Source organism: Mytilus galloprovincialis, chromosome 14 (genome assembly GCF_965363235.1).
Source record: "Mytilus galloprovincialis chromosome 14, xbMytGall1.hap1.1, whole genome shotgun sequence".
NCBI classification, from domain to species: domain Eukaryota; kingdom Metazoa; phylum Mollusca; class Bivalvia; order Mytilida; family Mytilidae; genus Mytilus; species Mytilus galloprovincialis.
The window spans coordinates 62,239,025-62,257,898 of record NC_134851.1 but is presented as its reverse complement, the minus strand read 5'-3'; the positions used below and the strand labels follow the sequence as shown (position 1 = coordinate 62,257,898).

The 18,874-nt window shown below is 31.4% G+C and overlaps 1 protein-coding gene and 1 long non-coding RNA gene across 2 annotated transcripts in view; both read right to left on the bottom strand.

The window, feature by feature from the left end:
• Positions 1-5,199: 5,199 nt before the first annotated feature.
• The window catches only part of LOC143058138 (von Willebrand factor D and EGF domain-containing protein-like), a 46,316-nt gene continuing 32,641 nt past the window's right edge, over positions 5,200-18,874 (bottom strand). The window contains exons 19-28 of the mRNA XM_076231600.1: positions 18,392-18,517; positions 16,439-16,534; positions 15,995-16,090; positions 15,195-15,290; positions 13,146-13,337; positions 12,326-12,421; positions 11,695-11,793; positions 9,439-9,534; positions 8,696-8,787; positions 5,200-5,796 (exon numbers count right to left, since the gene is read on the bottom strand). Of these exons, the coding sequence (XP_076087715.1) occupies positions 5,782-5,796; positions 8,696-8,787; positions 9,439-9,534; positions 11,695-11,793; positions 12,326-12,421; positions 13,146-13,337; positions 15,195-15,290; positions 15,995-16,090; positions 16,439-16,534; positions 18,392-18,517 (1,004 nt within the window). The 3' untranslated portion in view covers positions 5,200-5,781. The remainder of the gene's footprint in view (positions 5,797-8,695; positions 8,788-9,438; positions 9,535-11,694; positions 11,794-12,325; positions 12,422-13,145; positions 13,338-15,194; positions 15,291-15,994; positions 16,091-16,438; positions 16,535-18,391; positions 18,518-18,874) is intronic.
• Positions 9,978-11,139, bottom strand: LOC143059121 (uncharacterized). Its single transcript, XR_012973391.1, has 2 exons — positions 10,971-11,139; positions 9,978-10,506 (listed from the first exon to the last, which is right to left on the bottom strand). It is a non-coding gene; the product is annotated as an uncharacterized LOC143059121 (long non-coding RNA).

The window sequence follows — 18,874 nt, the reverse complement described above, 5'->3', positions numbered from 1 at the left end:
CCCTGCCCTCAGTTCTAATGACTTTTTCAAGAAGGATCCTAACTTATTTGTTTGTAAAGGCGATGATGGATTTAGTAAATAATGAATTTTTTCTTCTTCGTTTAAATTATTAAAGTTATTATTTTCTGTACATATGTGATGAAAAAAGTCATTTCTTAGAGTTTTATTATACTCACAATATAGTAAAAAATGTTTCTCATCCTCTAGTATTTTACATTTATGGCAAAGACGTTCCTCTCTTGGGATTTTAAAATATCTCCCCTTTTCAATCAAGAGGGAGTGATCACTTATTCTAAATTTAGTGATTAATCTCCTTATCTGAAAATTAGATGTATTTAGATAATATTCTAGTTTGTAATCTGTTTTAAGTTTTTTATAGAGAAAAAATTTACTTTTATCATTGATGTTTTGAAATTTATTTTGAATTAAATCTTCATATATATTTTTCATTTTTAACTTTATATCGTTTTTTATTTTATTTACATCTTTTATGTCCTTACAAGTAGAAAGAATATTAAGGTCAACTTTAGTCTCTTTAACAATATTTTTAGCATATGTATACCATGAGTAAGTTCCTGTCAAATCTAGAGACTGTGCTAGAGAAAAAGCTTCCTTTAACAATGGATTAATATTATTATTATATAGTCTAGCTAAATATAAAAGGGTTTGTGTTTTAATAAAACATTCTATAGGCAATCTTCCTAATTCAACTCTTGCTCCTAAATTGGATGCATTTTTTCTTATCCCTAGAGTAGATTTACAAAATTTAAGATGCATATTTTCTATGGGGGTTTTGTCTATAAAATCAAGTTGATTAATTTCTTTTCCTGAAGTTAAGGTTCTGCTTTTTGCTCGATGAAAAGAAATATATGTATCCAAATATATTACTTCTGAATTATAGGTCATAATTGGTTTTACTAAAGAATCAAAAAGATTATTTGCTACTTTTATAGGTAGATTATTCAATGATTTAGTATATGATTTTATTGCAAAAAATACTTTTTTTGCTTTTTTTGTCAGCTCTAAAGTACTTTGTGATAAATTTCCATTACATTTTATCAACATTCCCAAAAAATATTCTGTTACACTCTCTATGGCTTTATTCTCATAGTAAATATGTGATGTTTCACTTTTATGTTTTGACTGACTAAAAATCATGGATTTAGTTTTGTTTGTATTCAAAGAGAGTTGCCATTTGTTACAATATAATTTAACGTTATTTAAACTGTTTTGTAGACCCTCTTTTGATTCTGACAGGATTAAAAGATCATCCGCAAAAAGAAGGCATCCTACCTTACTATTTATAAGCTTAAGGGGACTTGAATCATTTCCCTCAAAATTTTTTACAATATCATTTATAAAGACATTAAATAAAGTGGGACTTAGTGTGTCTCCCTGTTTAACCCCTCTAGCAATATTAAAATATTCTGATACATAATCTTTATATTTTAAAGATGATTTAGTATTTAAGTATTGTTGTTTTATAACTCTATAAAAAGACTTGCCAACTCCCATTTTACATAATTTATAAAGTAAAGCAGTTCTCCATACTGAATCAAAAGCCTTTTTCAGATCTATGAAGCAGGCATATATCTTTTTTTTCTCTTTATGTAAATATTTATTAATCAAGGACTTTAATAAAAAGATGCTATCAGCTGTTCTGTGATTTTCTCTGAAACCAAACTGACAATCACTTAATTGTTTGTCAACAATCTTGATTAGCCTATTATTTAATATGGCATTAAAAAATTTTGGTAGATTACTTATAAGAGAAATGCCTCTATAATTATTAGGGTCTAACTTGTCACCTTTTTTATGTAAAGGGATCATGAAAGATAATTTCCAAGAATCTGGATAATTACCTGTCTTTAAAATCAAATTAAAAACTTTTACAATAGAATTAATTATCACAGGTTGTGAGTGTTTGAGTATTTCATTCACAATTATATCTGGGTCTGCTGATTTGTTTACTTTAAGGTTTGAAATGACCAGTTTTACTTCAGCAAATGTAATTGGTGCATCAGTTTCCATATTCAATTCAATATTATCTTCTATAATGTTTAGTTCACGTATATAAACACTCTCATTCATAATTTCAGCCACTGAACTTTAATTTAAGCTGAGACTACTATAACGTGTTATAGTAGTCTCAGATTTAAGCAATCATCAATCATGTAATTATAGTAAATTCAGTAGTGAATATCAATTACCTTTATAAAAATTTCACAATTGCATAAATAAGATTTCACATTTTTGTCAGAGGTCCAGTAAAGCTGTCTCCAGACGTACATATGTGTAGCAAAGTTGTCGCCAGAAGGACACAACTGTAGCATATATGTCTCTTGAAAGAAAATGTGTTGCAAAGCTGTCTCCAGACGGACATAACTGTAGCATTTCTGTCTCCATAAAGAAAATGTGTAGCAAAGCTGTCTTACGACGGATATATGTGTAGCAAAGTTGTCTCCAAACGGACACAACTGTAGCATATCTGTCTCTTGAAAGAAAATGTGTAGCAAAGCTGTCTCTTGAAAGAAAATGTGTAGCAAAGCTGTCTCCATACGGACACAACTGTAGCATATCTGTCTCTTGAAAGAAAATGTGTAGCAAAGCTGTCTCCATACGGACACAACTGTAGCATATCTGTCTCTTGAAAGAAAATGTGTAGCAAAGCTGTCTCCATACGGACACAACTGTAGCATATCTGTCTCTTGAAAGAAAATGTGTAGCAAGGCTGTCTTAAGACGAACATATGTGTAGCAAAGTTGTCTCCAGAGGTACAAAAATGTAGCATATCTGTCTCTTGAAAGAAAATGTGTATCAAAGCTGTCTCCAGACGGACATATGTGAAGCAAAGTTGTCTACAGATGTACATATGTGTATCAAAGCTGTCTCCAGAGGTACAAATGTGTAGTACATCTGTCTCTGCATGGAGGGGAAATGTGTATCATAGAGACTTTCAGACAAATATGTGTATTAAACTGGGACTTATAGTATAATAGTCCAAGGTATTAAAGCTGTTTCCATAGGTACAAATGTGAAGTAAATCTGTCTCCTGAAGGAAAATGTGTAGCATAGCTGTCTACAGACGGACATATGTGTATAATAGCTATCTCCAAATGTATATCATTGTTGAATCAAGGGGGACAAATGTGTAGATTATCTGTCTCTAAAGAGAGGCTAAATATACCCAAGGGATGTTCAAACTTGTAAGTCGAAAACAAACTGACAGCAACAGATATGTACCAAAACTGAATTGCTTTTTAATTTTATTTCATGCCCATATACATTTCTCAGAGTATCAGAAGTTCTTTTGTACTACTATAATTTCCTGACTTTACTGATTTAAATATCCAAATTATGACTAAATAAGATCAAATAATTCTTTTATAGTTTTCTATGATTATGATATGGGTTTTGCTCATCTTTGAAGACATGTACGGTCACCATTCAGTAACTCCTACAACATAAGAAAGATTTTTCTAGTATTCTGACTACATGCATCTTCTTTTCTACACAATAAAGCGAGTACAAAAATCGTGTACCTAAGTTAGGCTTATTAGCTCATCAGTTTACCATGAGAAAAAAAAGAAACTATATAATTTCTAGAGTAAAAAAATGCTCTACTGGGCTAGCTTGATAGGATCACAGAATTAAAACCATGAACAGTTTGGGCAAATTTGGATATCACATTCAGGCTTAATACAGCTCTGAATTTAAATTGTGATTAAATATTTGACACAGCATAGGTTTCTGACACAGAATGTATGTGGTCAAAGATCTGAATATTTTGAAATTGGACTTTTCTATTATGGTCCAATATATCCAAACTTTCCTTTTGTGGTATGGAACCTTGTGCTACAATTTCATAGATATCAATACACTTATACTCGTCTGGAAACCAAATGTCTTTGGAAGATGATTCCCTGACGATCTCATATCATATGACCTCAAAAGTTTTGCAGTCGTATAAAAACAGTGCATGCAAACACTGCAACAAGTGATATCCTTGATAACTTTTTGAGCAATTAAACACCCACAGGGATTTTAAAAAGTTGGCAGGTATGAAAGTGACTTATGCTAGTTGACAATATTGTCCTTTAGTCTCTAATTGATAGTGATAGTCTAATTTGATTTATTGCTCAATTTTTTAATGTTTGAGATATTTGAAATATCAACTTCATTTTGGTAAGTCAAAGATTTAAAATGATTGCATAACATTATAGTGAAGTTCAACTTAATATACAATAAGTCACTGCCATGAGGTCAAGAACAAAACAGAAAACTTCAAAATTCAATTCCTCAATATTGAAAGCAGAAATATAGGAAACAAATCCAAACACAAACACATAATAACTCAAACAAAACAGAATAAATGGTATAAGCTAACAAGAAATTAAGAAAGAGAGTGCATGTTTGAATACCAAATTCAATGGGATAGTTTATGAATAAGTCAAACTCTACCACATGAGGCACTTGTGAAGACTAGTAAACATTTCAACATACTGACCAGGCAAAAATAAATTAGTCTAAATATATATAGATTGGTATGAGTGCCAATGAGACAACTCTCCATTCAAGTAACAATTTATAAAAGGAAACCATTATAGGTCAATGTACAGCCTTCAACACGGAGCCTTGACTCACACTAAGCAGCAAACTATAAATTCATGTTTTTGGCAGATGTCAAATATTCATAACAACTTCATTTGAATTTTAGTAAATAGTTGTCTCATTGGCAATCATACCATAATTATTAAGTATATTAAACCAGGAAAAACCTAAGCATATATGAACTGGATTACATATTCTTATTGTATTCACTCTAAACATAAAAAAACAACTTATCTTAATAGCTTTGGATTCAAATATCCAACGAAATCAATCTGTTACTGTATTCAATTGATTTTTTAACAAATTTATTTAATAAATACAAATTTGACATACTTTTTCATAGTAAAAATAAGTATCAACTATTGAATACAAAAATAATAAGGAAATTTGTAATATCATATATATACTATACATACTAACACCTGTACATGAAATATCACAGATTTTCATTCATTTTTTACTGTTTTAAATATGAAGTGTTTATATTCCAAGCAGGTACACATAAAGAGATCCAGGATTTTGAAATTGAGGGGAGAGCTGGCCCCTTGGTAAGACAACATTAGAAGTTGGATTTCACGAGTCTATGCATTAACCTTAAATGTAGCTCCTTAATTGAGGCCTGGGAACCCTACCCCTCCTAAATCAACTTCTGCTTAGCACAAACATTGTTATATGAAAATGGCTCACACAGTTTTATATCTACGATGGACATAAGACTTATACTGAATTGTACGGTTATAAGTAAAAGAATATGACTAGTTGAAAAAAATGTTTAAATAAATAAGTACATAAATGTTTTATATGGTAGAAAAATCAAATAATACATGATACTCAAAATAATCACTTGAAGTTTAACACCCTTGTACAAATGTTGTGTCTGTTCTCTTTTTGAGCTGTGATATGATAATAACTAAAATTCAGATGAACATATTTAAAACAAGATATGTATAAGATTCATATTTTATGACTTTGATTTACAAACACATGATGTTAAACCAGCATAATAACTATTCTGCCAAATTGTCAATGCAACCAGAGTATTAACCAGCAGATAAACGCGCTTGGCTCTGTCTGTCACTTAAAGTAAAAGTCTGACACATATTTTTCATGCCTCCCATAATGTAGATTAATCTGGAATGTTTTGGAATTCTTGGTAATAAGGTCGCTACTTTATCTTTTTCGCCTCTGTAATGTAAAAAATAAAAGATGTAGTTAAAAAGATTAAATAATTTCCTTAAAAAAAAACTGTCACATAATTCACTTCTTTGTACTTTCAGTTGGCAAGATATCTTTAATTAGTAAAAGACATTTTCTCGTTTTCTTGATGTTGTATAATTGCTGTCTCAGTGACTTATACCCTATTCCACCTTTTATCAAATTTGTTCGTGGCCACAGATTTTTCCGGATATATGAAAAATGTACACGTTCAAGGATGATTGATATGATCATGATTTTGAAAGCCTGCATACAAGCTCATACAATTCTTTTTCATCATTTATCATTTCATTGATGGTTCACCAAAAACTATAATATTGGGAAAAAGTTTGTATCCCACAAAAAATAATAAAACCAAAGTACACATTTCTGAAAAACGAGAAAGGAACAATCACCAAATTTAGGGAGACTATTAAATTAATTTTGCTTTTCATTTTCACCCCCCTCCCCCCTAATCTTTTTCAGTCTACTACACAGGTAAAATAGCTACGGACGTTTCACGGCCGTGGTAATAAACGTCCGTAAAACATCCGTAATACGGATGTATTACGGATGAAACGGTTACGTCCGTAAAACGTCTGTAAAAATACATCCGTAAAACGTACGTGTAAAAACTGACGTAAAACGGATTGTCCGTTTCACGGACGTATCTTAAACATACGTATTACGGACGTTTCTACAACATCCGTATTACGGCTGTATCATATTCAAAGATGTAAAAGTATCATGCATGATATACCCACGACTGCTTATACATGTATAAAGTAAAATTCTTAACTTGCTTTTAACATTCTGCATGCCAGACATACATATGTATAGTGAATCTCTGCTTCAAGGCTATAACTTTAAATATTTGCATAATATGAGTACATACATGACATACATGTACTAATATAATTTTTTATTATTGAAATAATTAACTTTTGTTCATTATGAACATCCATTCGCAACTACCCTATATTTTAAGCCTAGAAATAGCGTCCCGATTATCAATAAGCACTGTTAATGTCAGAATTTCTCTCCCATCAGCCCAAAGAGTCAATGAAAAATATGTAAAATGTAAAATAAAAAAAAAATCCCTACCTATCCTATTTTTTCAAAGATGTAATAGCTGAATAGCATGAACACAGATATTTTTTTATTTGACCTAATTGAAAAAGAAATTGAAAAAAATCTTTCTATATTTTTTTCTAAAGGTTGTAATTACAATTAAGTTGAATTATAAATACAAAGAGTGCTTGGCAGTGGCAGATCAAGGGGGTCTGGGGGTTGGAACCCCTCCCCCCTTTTTTTTTGGCCGAGCAATGCATTTGAATTGGGACATATAGTTGGACCCCCCCACCCTTTTTAAAATGGCTGGATCTGCCCCTGCTTGGTGTCTTTCAGTCTTTCAAACAACCAACTAATCATGCTAATGATGGATGGTTAAATAATTGCCATAAAAGCAGTTAAAACGATATAAAACATCTAACATTTAACCTCTTGCAATGCTTGAACAAAAATGACTGTAGTCTATGTATATATTGTACAAGGCTTAATTAAAATTACCTCATACCAGGTTTCACCAATGGCAATAGACCTGAATGTTGTCTAATATACCTGATTGTTGATCATTCTGATTATCTGTCCAAGTACAAAACTATGCTAACAAGAAATTGCACATGAGCATATAGAAAGTACCTGAAAAGTTTCAGATTGTAATGTTTAATGTCTGAAGTAGTTTCTACTGTTCAATGAGGATCATAAGATGCAGGGGGAAGGAAACACTCTTATCGTGTTTTAATCACAACAACCAATGCAATAGTCACATGGTGTTCCTTCGTCCCTTATACCCGCCCTTTAATATATTAAAGCCCTTTGAATGTATATGTTAGAGTAGTCTCAGAATCAATGTATGTAGAATAATGCCAGTAAAATGTTATCATACATTTATCCTCCTTTGGTGTGGAATCATGAAGAGCAAATTACCTGCTTCTATTTTATTTGTGTTTCAAGCAAGCATTTATGAAATCGGTACTATGGGAAGAAAGGGGTGCTATTTAAAGTATTTTTAGGCAAGACAGAAAATAACAGTACAGGGCCTTTTGCTGTAGGTCTATTGTCTACTTCTGATTATTGTTGATTTACTCTTGAAATATCATGTAAAATGTTTAAAAAGATATCATCAATATTCAACTTGTTAAACAACAAGTCACTGTATGCAGGTATGACAGAAAGTTCTATGACAAAATCCTTGTATGTGTATTGCATCAGAATATTTTTTCTAGATAGAACACTAGGAGACTATATACATGATATAAGGAAATGCAAATAAAAAGTATCATCACCTTAAAAAAAAGTATAGCATTTTATCATTGACAGTTCCATCAAAAGTTTCAGCAATACAATGCAACTGTAACATAAAAATCAAACTATACTACATGTATTTACTATAATAAGTGTGTTATATATACTACAATAAGTGTGTTATATACTATAATATATATATATTATAATGCATAATTATAATAGACGTTATACGTCCGTGGTACAAAACATCCGTATTACGGACGTGGTACTAAACGTCCGTAAATACGGACGTGGTACTAAATATCCGTATTACGGACGTTTTACGGATGGAAAGCAACGGACGTTTTACGTCCGTGGTACTATTCGTCCGTAGACGTGCCGTATAATACGGACGTATTACGGATTTTAAAACGTCCGTAGCTATTTTACCTGTGTACTACTACTGAAAGTAATGAAGTCTGTAAGACTTTCAAAGGGATAACTTCTACTTAACCACTACGAACCCTAATAAACTCTGGTATAATCTCACATGAACTTTAGCATCTTTCATTAATATTAACTCTGATTCCCAAATACTTACTCTACAATATTTTCCTGTATAATATTTACGACATGTGCAATAGTTTGTTGACGTACACAGACTGCCATATCCACATGGAGGGTAACATGATGCTAAAAATAGATACAAATACCGAATTTTAACAGTGTTATGTGGGAGTGAAAGTTTGAGTGAAAGAGGCAATTGTTAAATTGAGAAATTATTTATTTAAATAGAAGAGTTCAATATTCCCATAAATTGAAAATTCCCCAAAAATTAAACACTGTTTCCCTGATCCAAAATAATCATTTCTCAATTCCCAAGTTCAAATTAGTGTAAAATTGGACACAAAATGTAGAAAATTCCCAGCAAAAATAAAGGCTGAATTCAAACATCCCTGTATAAAGGAACTTCTGTCCCTCTCTTTACTCTTCTTGGAATTAAGGGTAAAGAATACAGCAGCATATAATGAGTCTTGATTAATGAATGAACTTTAACTGCCATTTGTATACATTGTTATTGCTGGAGGGTTTTATAAACTTACGCTTTATAGCATTTAAAAATTGACAATTAAAATTAAAAATTAAAATTAGTAGGTTTGGCAGACTAAGTTTTTATGACTGAATACAGTAACATTCATTTTTAGTGGGAAATTGCTTTCCAAATAAAAACCTGAGTGCTAGCCAATGTTGGTGACTTAGGTGATTTATGTAAGATGACTGTTTTTCTCTCAACATTTTATATCAATGGGGAGATAATCTAACTTTTTCGTCATATTTACTTACGAAATTGACAAAACGGTCCCCAGTACTCAGGTGGACAGCGACATCTATTGGGTAAATAACAATAACCACCGTTTTGACAACCAAGATGACATGTAGCTGAAATAAAATTTGAAACTTCAATATTTGATATTTCAAAATAAGTTCCATTTCTCAGGTTTAGTTTATTATCTTGGAATGCTTTAGGCAAGTCACTGTCTTTCTTTAAATATCATTATAATATTCTTATCTTCATCACTTGTAACAAATTCATTTGTGCTGAATTGTTTTAATTAATAACTGTACGGTAGTGTCACCTGTATTCGTGGATATAAGACTATTCACACGGAATGCGGTAAAACTAAAAAACATCAATTTGTTTTATATGTCGATAATGTTACCTTAGAACTTCATTAAAATAATACAAGTTAATTTGATTCTTACCGTTAGCTAGTTTTTTTATATGACCTACATTTCTAGTGTACACAAATCGGCATATGATGCCAAGTACGTCACCTATTTTCGTGGAAAAAGTTCGTTCTAAAAATAACACAAGAAGAACACACAGTATGGAAGCCCAGTGGTGAGCATATAATTGTAATTTCATACAAGCATATTTTTGTACATTTTCAGATCAGTGAAACTAAATAAAACATTGTTTAAAGACAAAGTATTTAATTTTATTTTATTGAGCCTGAAAATCTTTAAAAAAATTAAAAAAATTGAAACACCAAAAAAATGAATTTTTTTTCAACTTTTTAAATATTATTAAAATAATTATAAGTAACAGATTTAAAAGTAATTTTACTTCCCATTAATTATAAAAAAAAATAATCTTAGGCTACAGTTTAGTTATTTTTTCCCTTTGGAATCATGATTATTTCCCCCCCCCCAGAAGATAAAGTTCACATTTATTAAAATCAAGCAAATGTTCACTACTCAAAAGTAGTCCAACTGTTAATACAGAACTGTCAATAGTAAATGGTAAATATAAATAAAACTGAAAACACAGTCCAATAATTTACAAATGTATATATCATAATTGCTATTTTCAGTTTCTTTCAGCTTATTTTTCTGCCATTTAAGTTGAACCTGTAAATAATAAAAAATGAAAATTAATTATTTTGTGATACAAAAATCTTCTATTTTTTTTTCAAACAAAACAAATAAATACACCATTAGTTAAAACTGTTTATACAAATCTTCTTTAAAACTCAGTTATCGACGTTAGTTGAACTTAATGTACAAGAATTGTGCTAAATAACTCCTTTTTGAAGTTCATTTGATTAACCAAAAGTCATCTTTTATTGTTAAAATTCATCTAAAACATATAAGAATATGACACTGATTGCGTTTCATAGATTTTTTTGGCTGACAGGGAATCTCCTTGTTTATCATGTGATATTGTTCATTAGAAAGTAGCGTAATCAGACAACACGTGGATTTGGGATTATAGCTTGGGAATAAAGTTATTGAGGTCGTTGGAAATAAGACAAATAAAGAAATAAGTAAAATCAGCCATTTTGTTTATTAAATAAATAAGTAATAAGTCTTACCTTGCTTGAAACGTCGCGATTCATTTTTGTAAGTTGTTGTTGTAGGGATATCCTATAGCAATCAAATCATGCCATTGATGACGTCATAACAATAACACGCATGCGAGATATTTAGGATTTCCGGAAGTCCACGAACTTATGTATCCACGAAATTAGGTGACTAGACTGTATCAATAAACCAATTTTTCAAGACGTTTAGGCCATTTTCATTTCAAACCCTACATTATTAACATCAAAATGTGGTTTGATTGCCAATGATGCAACTCTCCTCCAGAGAGCATATGGCATATGTTATGTCAGCAATTCTCTAACAGATCTTCTTGTATAGAAATCGACTATAAATTGGTATGATGGAAGAAAAATGGTCTTAATGAACAATCCACTCTGGTCCAAATGGCAATTTATATATTACGATTTTTCTGTCTTTAGTCTTCACTTGGATTATCCCATTTCAAGACAACTAAATGATATCAAATTGACCATTAATGGCCTCCAAGGAATTTATCATATGAGCTGCCTAAAAGTCCATTTTTAAAACCAAATGGAATTCAAATTTAATTGTTTTACTATGCAGAACTAATGAACTTTTTTTTTCTGTGTGCTAAAGAACGCTCTCTATATTTTCATATGAATTTTTATCTAGTTGTATTGTGGGGATAGAAATAATTTAATTCATATTTCATAATCTATGAAATTGAAAATTAAATCATTAATAAAAACTTACGTCGTCTGCAATATTTGCCTTCCCATCCTGCCCTACAAACACAAGCTCCAGGTCCAACACATCGCCCACCATTCTGACACATATTTTTTAAGCAATATTCTGTATGATAAAAAGTGCAATGATCATAAATATGTCATTACTAATGGTAAACTAATATCAAACTATTAAAAGTTAACATGTTTTAAGGTTTCAATTACCATGCTAATCATGATTGAATTTTATGTTCAAAGTCTTTATAGATCAGGCTAAAAGATAATGTCAGGTATTACTTAAAACCTAAAATCTTAACCATGACGTTTTTTTAGATGGCTCCTGTGAGAAGGACATGTATACTCTGCAATGTTTACATATACCAAATATCAAATTAATAATAGAAATGGGAAAACGATTCAAAGAGGCAAAACCAAGACCAAAGATCCGAAAACAACAAAAGCTATAATAAATTCTGTACCCTGAGGCTTCAGCTGGCCCCTTAACAAAAATATGTACGGGTACTGGGTACTTGCTCAGTGAAAATGGATGTCACTCTACACTCCAAATCATATTTTAGATAAGATAGTTCTAGCTTGGACACACGCTCAGTAGTTATCCTCCTACTAGCAACAGCCATCACCATGGTTACAATACTTACTTAACTGACATTGTAATCCTGCAAACCCTGGGCGACACTGACACTGGTTCCCTGCTACACAGTAACCACCATTTTCACAAGAAGGATAACAGAATGCTGAAATACAAAACTTCAATGGTCAGTTTCAGTAATTTTTTAGGATACCTGACTGTTAGGACATTGGTAAAAATAAACTATTAAGCTATTAATGCATAAAAAAAACCACACAAAAATACTAGTAAAAAAAAAATTTGTTTCGGTTGATCTGTCTGTACTTGTGTTTTTATAACCAAAATAATTCAGCGTTTATTTTCAGCTGCTCTACATGTACCATGGTTACATCAAGGCCTGAAAGCCTAGTCAATCAAAACTTGTCAATCAATCATTTCGAATTTGCACAGGATTTACCTATCATGATAACATTAAGCTACCTGCTCATTGGTTCTCTAATCCAGACAGCGCCAATCAAAATCCTTGATTTGTGAGACATTTTTAGGTGCTCATGTCCTTGTGAGCTAGTGGGACATGTACAGTAGGTCACTGGAACAGACTGAATTATTGGGGGTCAGTGTTTTTGTTATCTATCATTACGTTTTCAAAGAGTTAAGTGTTTTCCAGTAACAAATAACTACTTTATGATCTTTTTTTGTCCTTGAATATTTCTTTTTTCATTAAATTTGTTCGATTTATCTGTATTATTCGTTTTTTGTTTCATCCTTTGAACAATTGATTCATTGGCTCTTAATAACTGAAAAAAATGTTAACATTTAGTTTTTATTCAATGTTTGCAGCTCTAAATTTATCAATTCAATTAAACATATGTTAAATGAGCAAAACAAACCATTTTCACACTGACGTCCATGGTATCCCATGGGACAGTAACAAACCCCTGGACGGACACACACACCTCCATTAATACAGTCTGGTTCACACACAGCTTGTTCACAAAAGATTCCTTTGAACTGTTCTGTACACCTACATCGGTTGAATCCAACACAAGTTCCACCATTAAGACATGTGATAGAACAAGATTCTGTGAAGAAAAAAATATATACAGAAATTGACAATGAAGGTTTTATGGAGGCCTATAATTGCTTCCTACCACTTCATTTTAAATCTAGCAGATAGTAATGTCTCATTTGATTTGCAATCATAAAAATGACAATTTCTGGCTGCTTCTTAATACCGTAGATACTCGCTTATAAGTCGGAAGTTTGGGAGTAAAATTCAGAATCCAGAGAGGGGTACCGACTTATAAGCGAGATTCCGAGACCAGAGGAAAAAACCAAGCTTGAGAAAAGTGGTCAGGAGTGAATTTCCTGGTCAAAACTACGTTGGTGATTGCCAAACCTACATAAATCCTTGAATACAAAGTTTTTGTTGAAAATAAATGACTACAATACTGTCTTTGTGTTTTATTTGTTCTCTGTTAACTTTTTTTCTGTCAATTTGTGTTGAATTTCCGACTATTTCCGGTTTGTGTATTGATTTTCATGGTCAAATGGTTTGTGCATAAACCCAAAAGAAAGAGCCAAGAACCAAAAATGAAAACGAGATAACAATGTACCAACTATGTAAAAGGATGTATTCAGCGGAGTTATTGTGTCATTATTGTGATATCATGATATCAATTTAATACTTATAAATCATACAATAATCAAAAATAATTTTAAGATTCATTCCCAAGATCAAAATATTATTCATTAAAATGTCTCAGGTAAACAAAAAGATTAAAAAATTGATTGGCAAGCTAATATAATCCATTGAAAACCCCTAATTAAGAGACAAAGAGTTGTATTCACTAAAGGTGTGAAAAATATCAGTGATAAGTGAACAGATGACACTAATGAGATGGAAGTTATTTTAATATAAAGTTGATTAGCTTCACTTAATTTTTTTAATCCTTTAATCATCACAATATAATAAGAATTATGAAGTGTACATGCTCTTTTAACACTGAGTTATGTGTGCTGTGAAAAATATTGATTGACTTTAAATTTTTTCAGGTTCATATTGGTTTATGTTCGCTTTTCTCAAACAATAGGTTGTTAGTCATACCCTACAAAATCATTGATGCATTACGTAAACAACACATGGCTAATCTGTAATCAAACAGTGAACAAAACAACAGGAATAAATACATCTTTATTATTAACAGCTATATAAATTATCATAATCAACATCAACTAAATTCAAACCAAACAAACATTCATGCAGAAAATGAATGTAATTCCTGCATTTGCATTGGTTTTACCGGCGTTCAGTAACTGTCAGCTGCAAAAAAAATGTCCAAATTTTGTCCGACTTATACGAGGGTCAAGACTAAATCCTCAGAATTTGAAGCTGAAAAGGGCATCCGACTTATAGTCGGATCGACTAATAGGCGAGTACCTACGGGGTACATTACCTGTTCAGTGGTTTTTTTTGTACTACATTTAACTTTTTAATTTGTTGTTTTATATGTATTCACACAAAATTTAAAAACAAGAATGTGTCCTCAGTACACGAATGCCCCACTTGCACTATCATTTTCTATGTTCAGTGGACCGTGATATTGGGGCAAAATCTCTAATTTGGCATTAAAACTAGAAAGATCATATCATAGGGAACATGTGTACTAAGTTTGAAGTCGATTGGACTTCAACTTCATCAAAAACTACCTTGACCAAAAACTTTAATCTGAAGCGGGACAGACGGACGAACGAACGGACGGACGAACGGATGAACAGACCAGAAAACATAATGCCCCTCTACTATCGTAGGTGGGGCATAAAAATTGTTATCACAAAATAACGAGGAATTCACATGCATGCAGTAATCATTAACTAAGTGACCTTGAATTTATCCATATCCTTTCTGAGGCCACTATTTACATGCCACTTAAACTCACCTATTTCACATCTATGACCTCTGTAGCCAGATAAACAGGCACATAAGTTTTTACCAAGACAGGATCCACCATTAGCACATCCAAGGGGACATAACTCTTTAAAAACATTAAAAAAAATAATTAAAATTTAAAAGACAGACAAAAACCAAAACTTGTTTTCCTCTCATAGAATGCTTAACCAAGTTCTTTGGTATGTTAACAATACTTTGTAAAATGCAACAAAGACACATTCGTTATTTTTAAAATTTGCTAATTAATCCCCCTGCTCTTATTAGCAATTTATGATATAAAGAGACCTTAGCCTCACTGTTAAAGCACTATAGGATATTGAAATTCACTATTTGTGCAATTGTATGTTTTGATAAAATTAAAAGAAATAAGTGTTTAAACTATATGCATGTACCATATTTTTTATTAAACTTACATTTAAAAGAATAAATTATTCCATTTATTTTTATAGATTAAAATAATTCTGTTCCAAATCACAAATATAAACAACTTGAAATCTTCCTAGTGTAAATATTGATTAAAAGCAAACTGAAGGCATTAGTCTAAGATTAAATTGGTACATTTTGGTCAGATGGTTATTCAGGCCATGGTAAGCAAAAATATAGTTAAATGCCCATAGCTATTGGTGATTAAACTATACTCAGAACTTGTATTACAAAATCTGAGCTCAAAACACCAAATCAGTATTTTGATCAGTTGATGTTGAGTCTCACTCAGAGTACAAAAATCATACCAAAATTTTTTATGATGGCAAGCTTAAGGCCATAAGTTATTGTTTACTGTTTAAGTACCTGTTTCGCAATACTGGCCAGTGTATCCAGGGGGACAAAAACACTTGTCTGGTTGGTAACAGAAGCCTTCATTCTGACACTGGATACTACATATAGCTAGAAGTAAAATTAAAGAAAGAGAGCTTATAGTTTTGATCAACCAATTGTAAAATTTAAAAACCATTTATACTTGTAAATACTATGGATTCATTTTTGGAGGTTTAATTTCATGAATTTAGGAAAATTGTGTTTTCGTGGATACATTTTTATGGTTTTGCTAAAGTTTGGTACTTGTCTAATATTCAAATGGCTGGTTCAACTTTACCCATGAAATCCACTAAAATTTGTATCTCTCATTAAATAATGTAATAAAGAAATACTTTAACATAAGAGCTAAGTATTAACAAACATTTTTAACAGCAATTTGCTTCAAAAGATTAAAACTAATATTTTAATATTAAATACCTTGACTACATCCTGGTCCTTGGTAACCATGACGACATCCACAAACACCTGGCTGAGTGCAAATCTTTCCATCTTTACATGGAGGGAAACAGAATGCTGTAAATTTCAATATAAAGCATCAGTTGAATAGTTGTGTAAATATATTTGCATTTGAAATAAATTTAAAAATGACATTAAATAATCTTGTACTGTGGTTTCATTAATTTTAGTTGGATACCAATTTTCATGGATTTCGTGGGTACAGCAGAACCACAAATTTAAACGTTTAATAATGAAATGCAGATTTTCTAATGGAATGTATGCAGATTTGCCAAAACAACGAAATTAAATTTCCACAAATATGCAAGTTTTAATCAATCCACGAAAATTGGTACCAATGAAAATAAATGAATCCACAGTAATTAAGTTTTCTTCATATTTTTTTCTTTCATAGATAAAGCTGAGCAAATCCTCATAATTCTGTACGTAATATTAACATTCCTCGACCAGTTTGGCATATGCCGCGATGACGTACGGCGTTCGTCACTGCTATTCGCGGCATATGCTGCGATGAAAATGGATTTTTCATTAGGACTCTTAAACCATTCGGTGTCATTCGAGTTCTCTCTAATTTTTCCTCGTTTGAATCTAGGATATACAAGGTCTCATTTGCGCTTGAAATCCTGGCAATTTTTATAGTAAAATCATGCAGTAGTCTGAGTAGAAGGAAAATAGAAGGAAAATAAAAACAAAAATTTTGACAAATGCAAATGGCAGAAATCGGAAACGAAGCTGTAAATATGGAAAAATTTCAGCATTTCTATGGGGAAACTAACAACGAGGATTAGTTTAAAGGTTTCTTGTTATCTCAATGTGTTTATTCCATTTTATTTGTGTTGGAAATATGATTTGATCGGCCATTACGAGACGTAGAAAAAGGGGGAATACGGAGGTTGACTGAATTTTTTTAGGACGGAGCTATTTATTTGTGCCACAAATACATTATACGCTGTGTTTGGTGCAATACACTACAGAATCGAGCAACTGGTGTCTTCTTTATTTATATATGGCAACAAAATAAATGAAGACTAAACGTAGTTTTTATTAAAAATTCAACACAAATGTAATAAATTACCCCTTTTACCTGTTAATTACCTGAAAATGCAGGTAACCTGATAAAAATTTCACTAAAATAATTGCCTAACATTACAGTTCATGCTCTCCTGAGCATTTTTCATGCAATAACTTTCTCTGTATCTCATATAATAAAAAAGATACAGCAGTCTGAAAAGGAAAATACTGTTCTAATGAATGAACACAAAAAAAATGCAGCAGTAGCAGCCATTTTTCTATTTTTTTGTGTAGCGTTGAAAGGGTTAAGGTGCTTTGAATTCAAACAATTAAAATATAACAACCCTATGGAATAATATCTGTCAGATATCAGTTTCAATACCTTTCAATAAGTCTTTCATTTTTGCACTGGTGTTTTTAATGTCTTGTTATTCAATACAAAATGGCATATTCAGTATAAAAAAAAAAATTTCAAAAGATATGTAACAATCAAAAATTCAGATGATACTTGGGCTCATTTCTAGATCTTCTAAAACTACTTACAAATTACCATTTTCAGGAAAACTTCTCAATTTTTTTATTTTATCACAAGCCAATTGACTTATTGCTCAGTAGGTCTGAAATTTTTTAATTATGGCTTGAGGCACGACCATAATTAATCCCAATGTCACAATGAAGTCTGAGGAGAAGTTCTCTGTGATTTCATTATGTGTGAGGGCGCATCATGCATCAAGTTTACTTGTGTCAAGTGTAAAACTGTCTAAGGGTTGGGGACAAGACCTAAAAACTTGCAATAACTATATTATCTGCAAAAGATTCATATTGTGTCTCAAGGCTTTTATTTAAAATAATGTCAGTGAGAAAAAACCTGAAAATCCAAAAATTACAGTCATTCAAACTCACCTTGACACAGAGTACCATTGCCTATGTAACCATGTGGACAGTCACCACAGTGATATCCAGGATAATCCAAACTTTCTTCACAAGAAACAAGATCTGAGCACATTGTTCTTTCACAAGCTTTCTCATCTTAAAACAAAATCAAATAGAATTGAAGCTTCAGTAAAACAATAAACTAGAAGCCATAATTTTTGCCAAAGTAGTTATTTTGTTGAATCAATTATTTTTTGAGTATACCAGATTTTGTTGATTTAGAAAAAATATATATTTCGTGGGTTTTGTGGTTTTGCACTGACAATTTGTACTTCATTAAGGTGGTACCTAACACTACAGGGACATAACTCTGTAAAATTCAGCAATACATTTTAGTAACGTTCTATTGTTAAGAAAATATGAAGCTTCTCAATGATCGAAATAAGTGTTTGTCAAACTGCTATTAAACCTATGAAATTTATATGATGATATGGTTGGTTCTAATATTTTGAA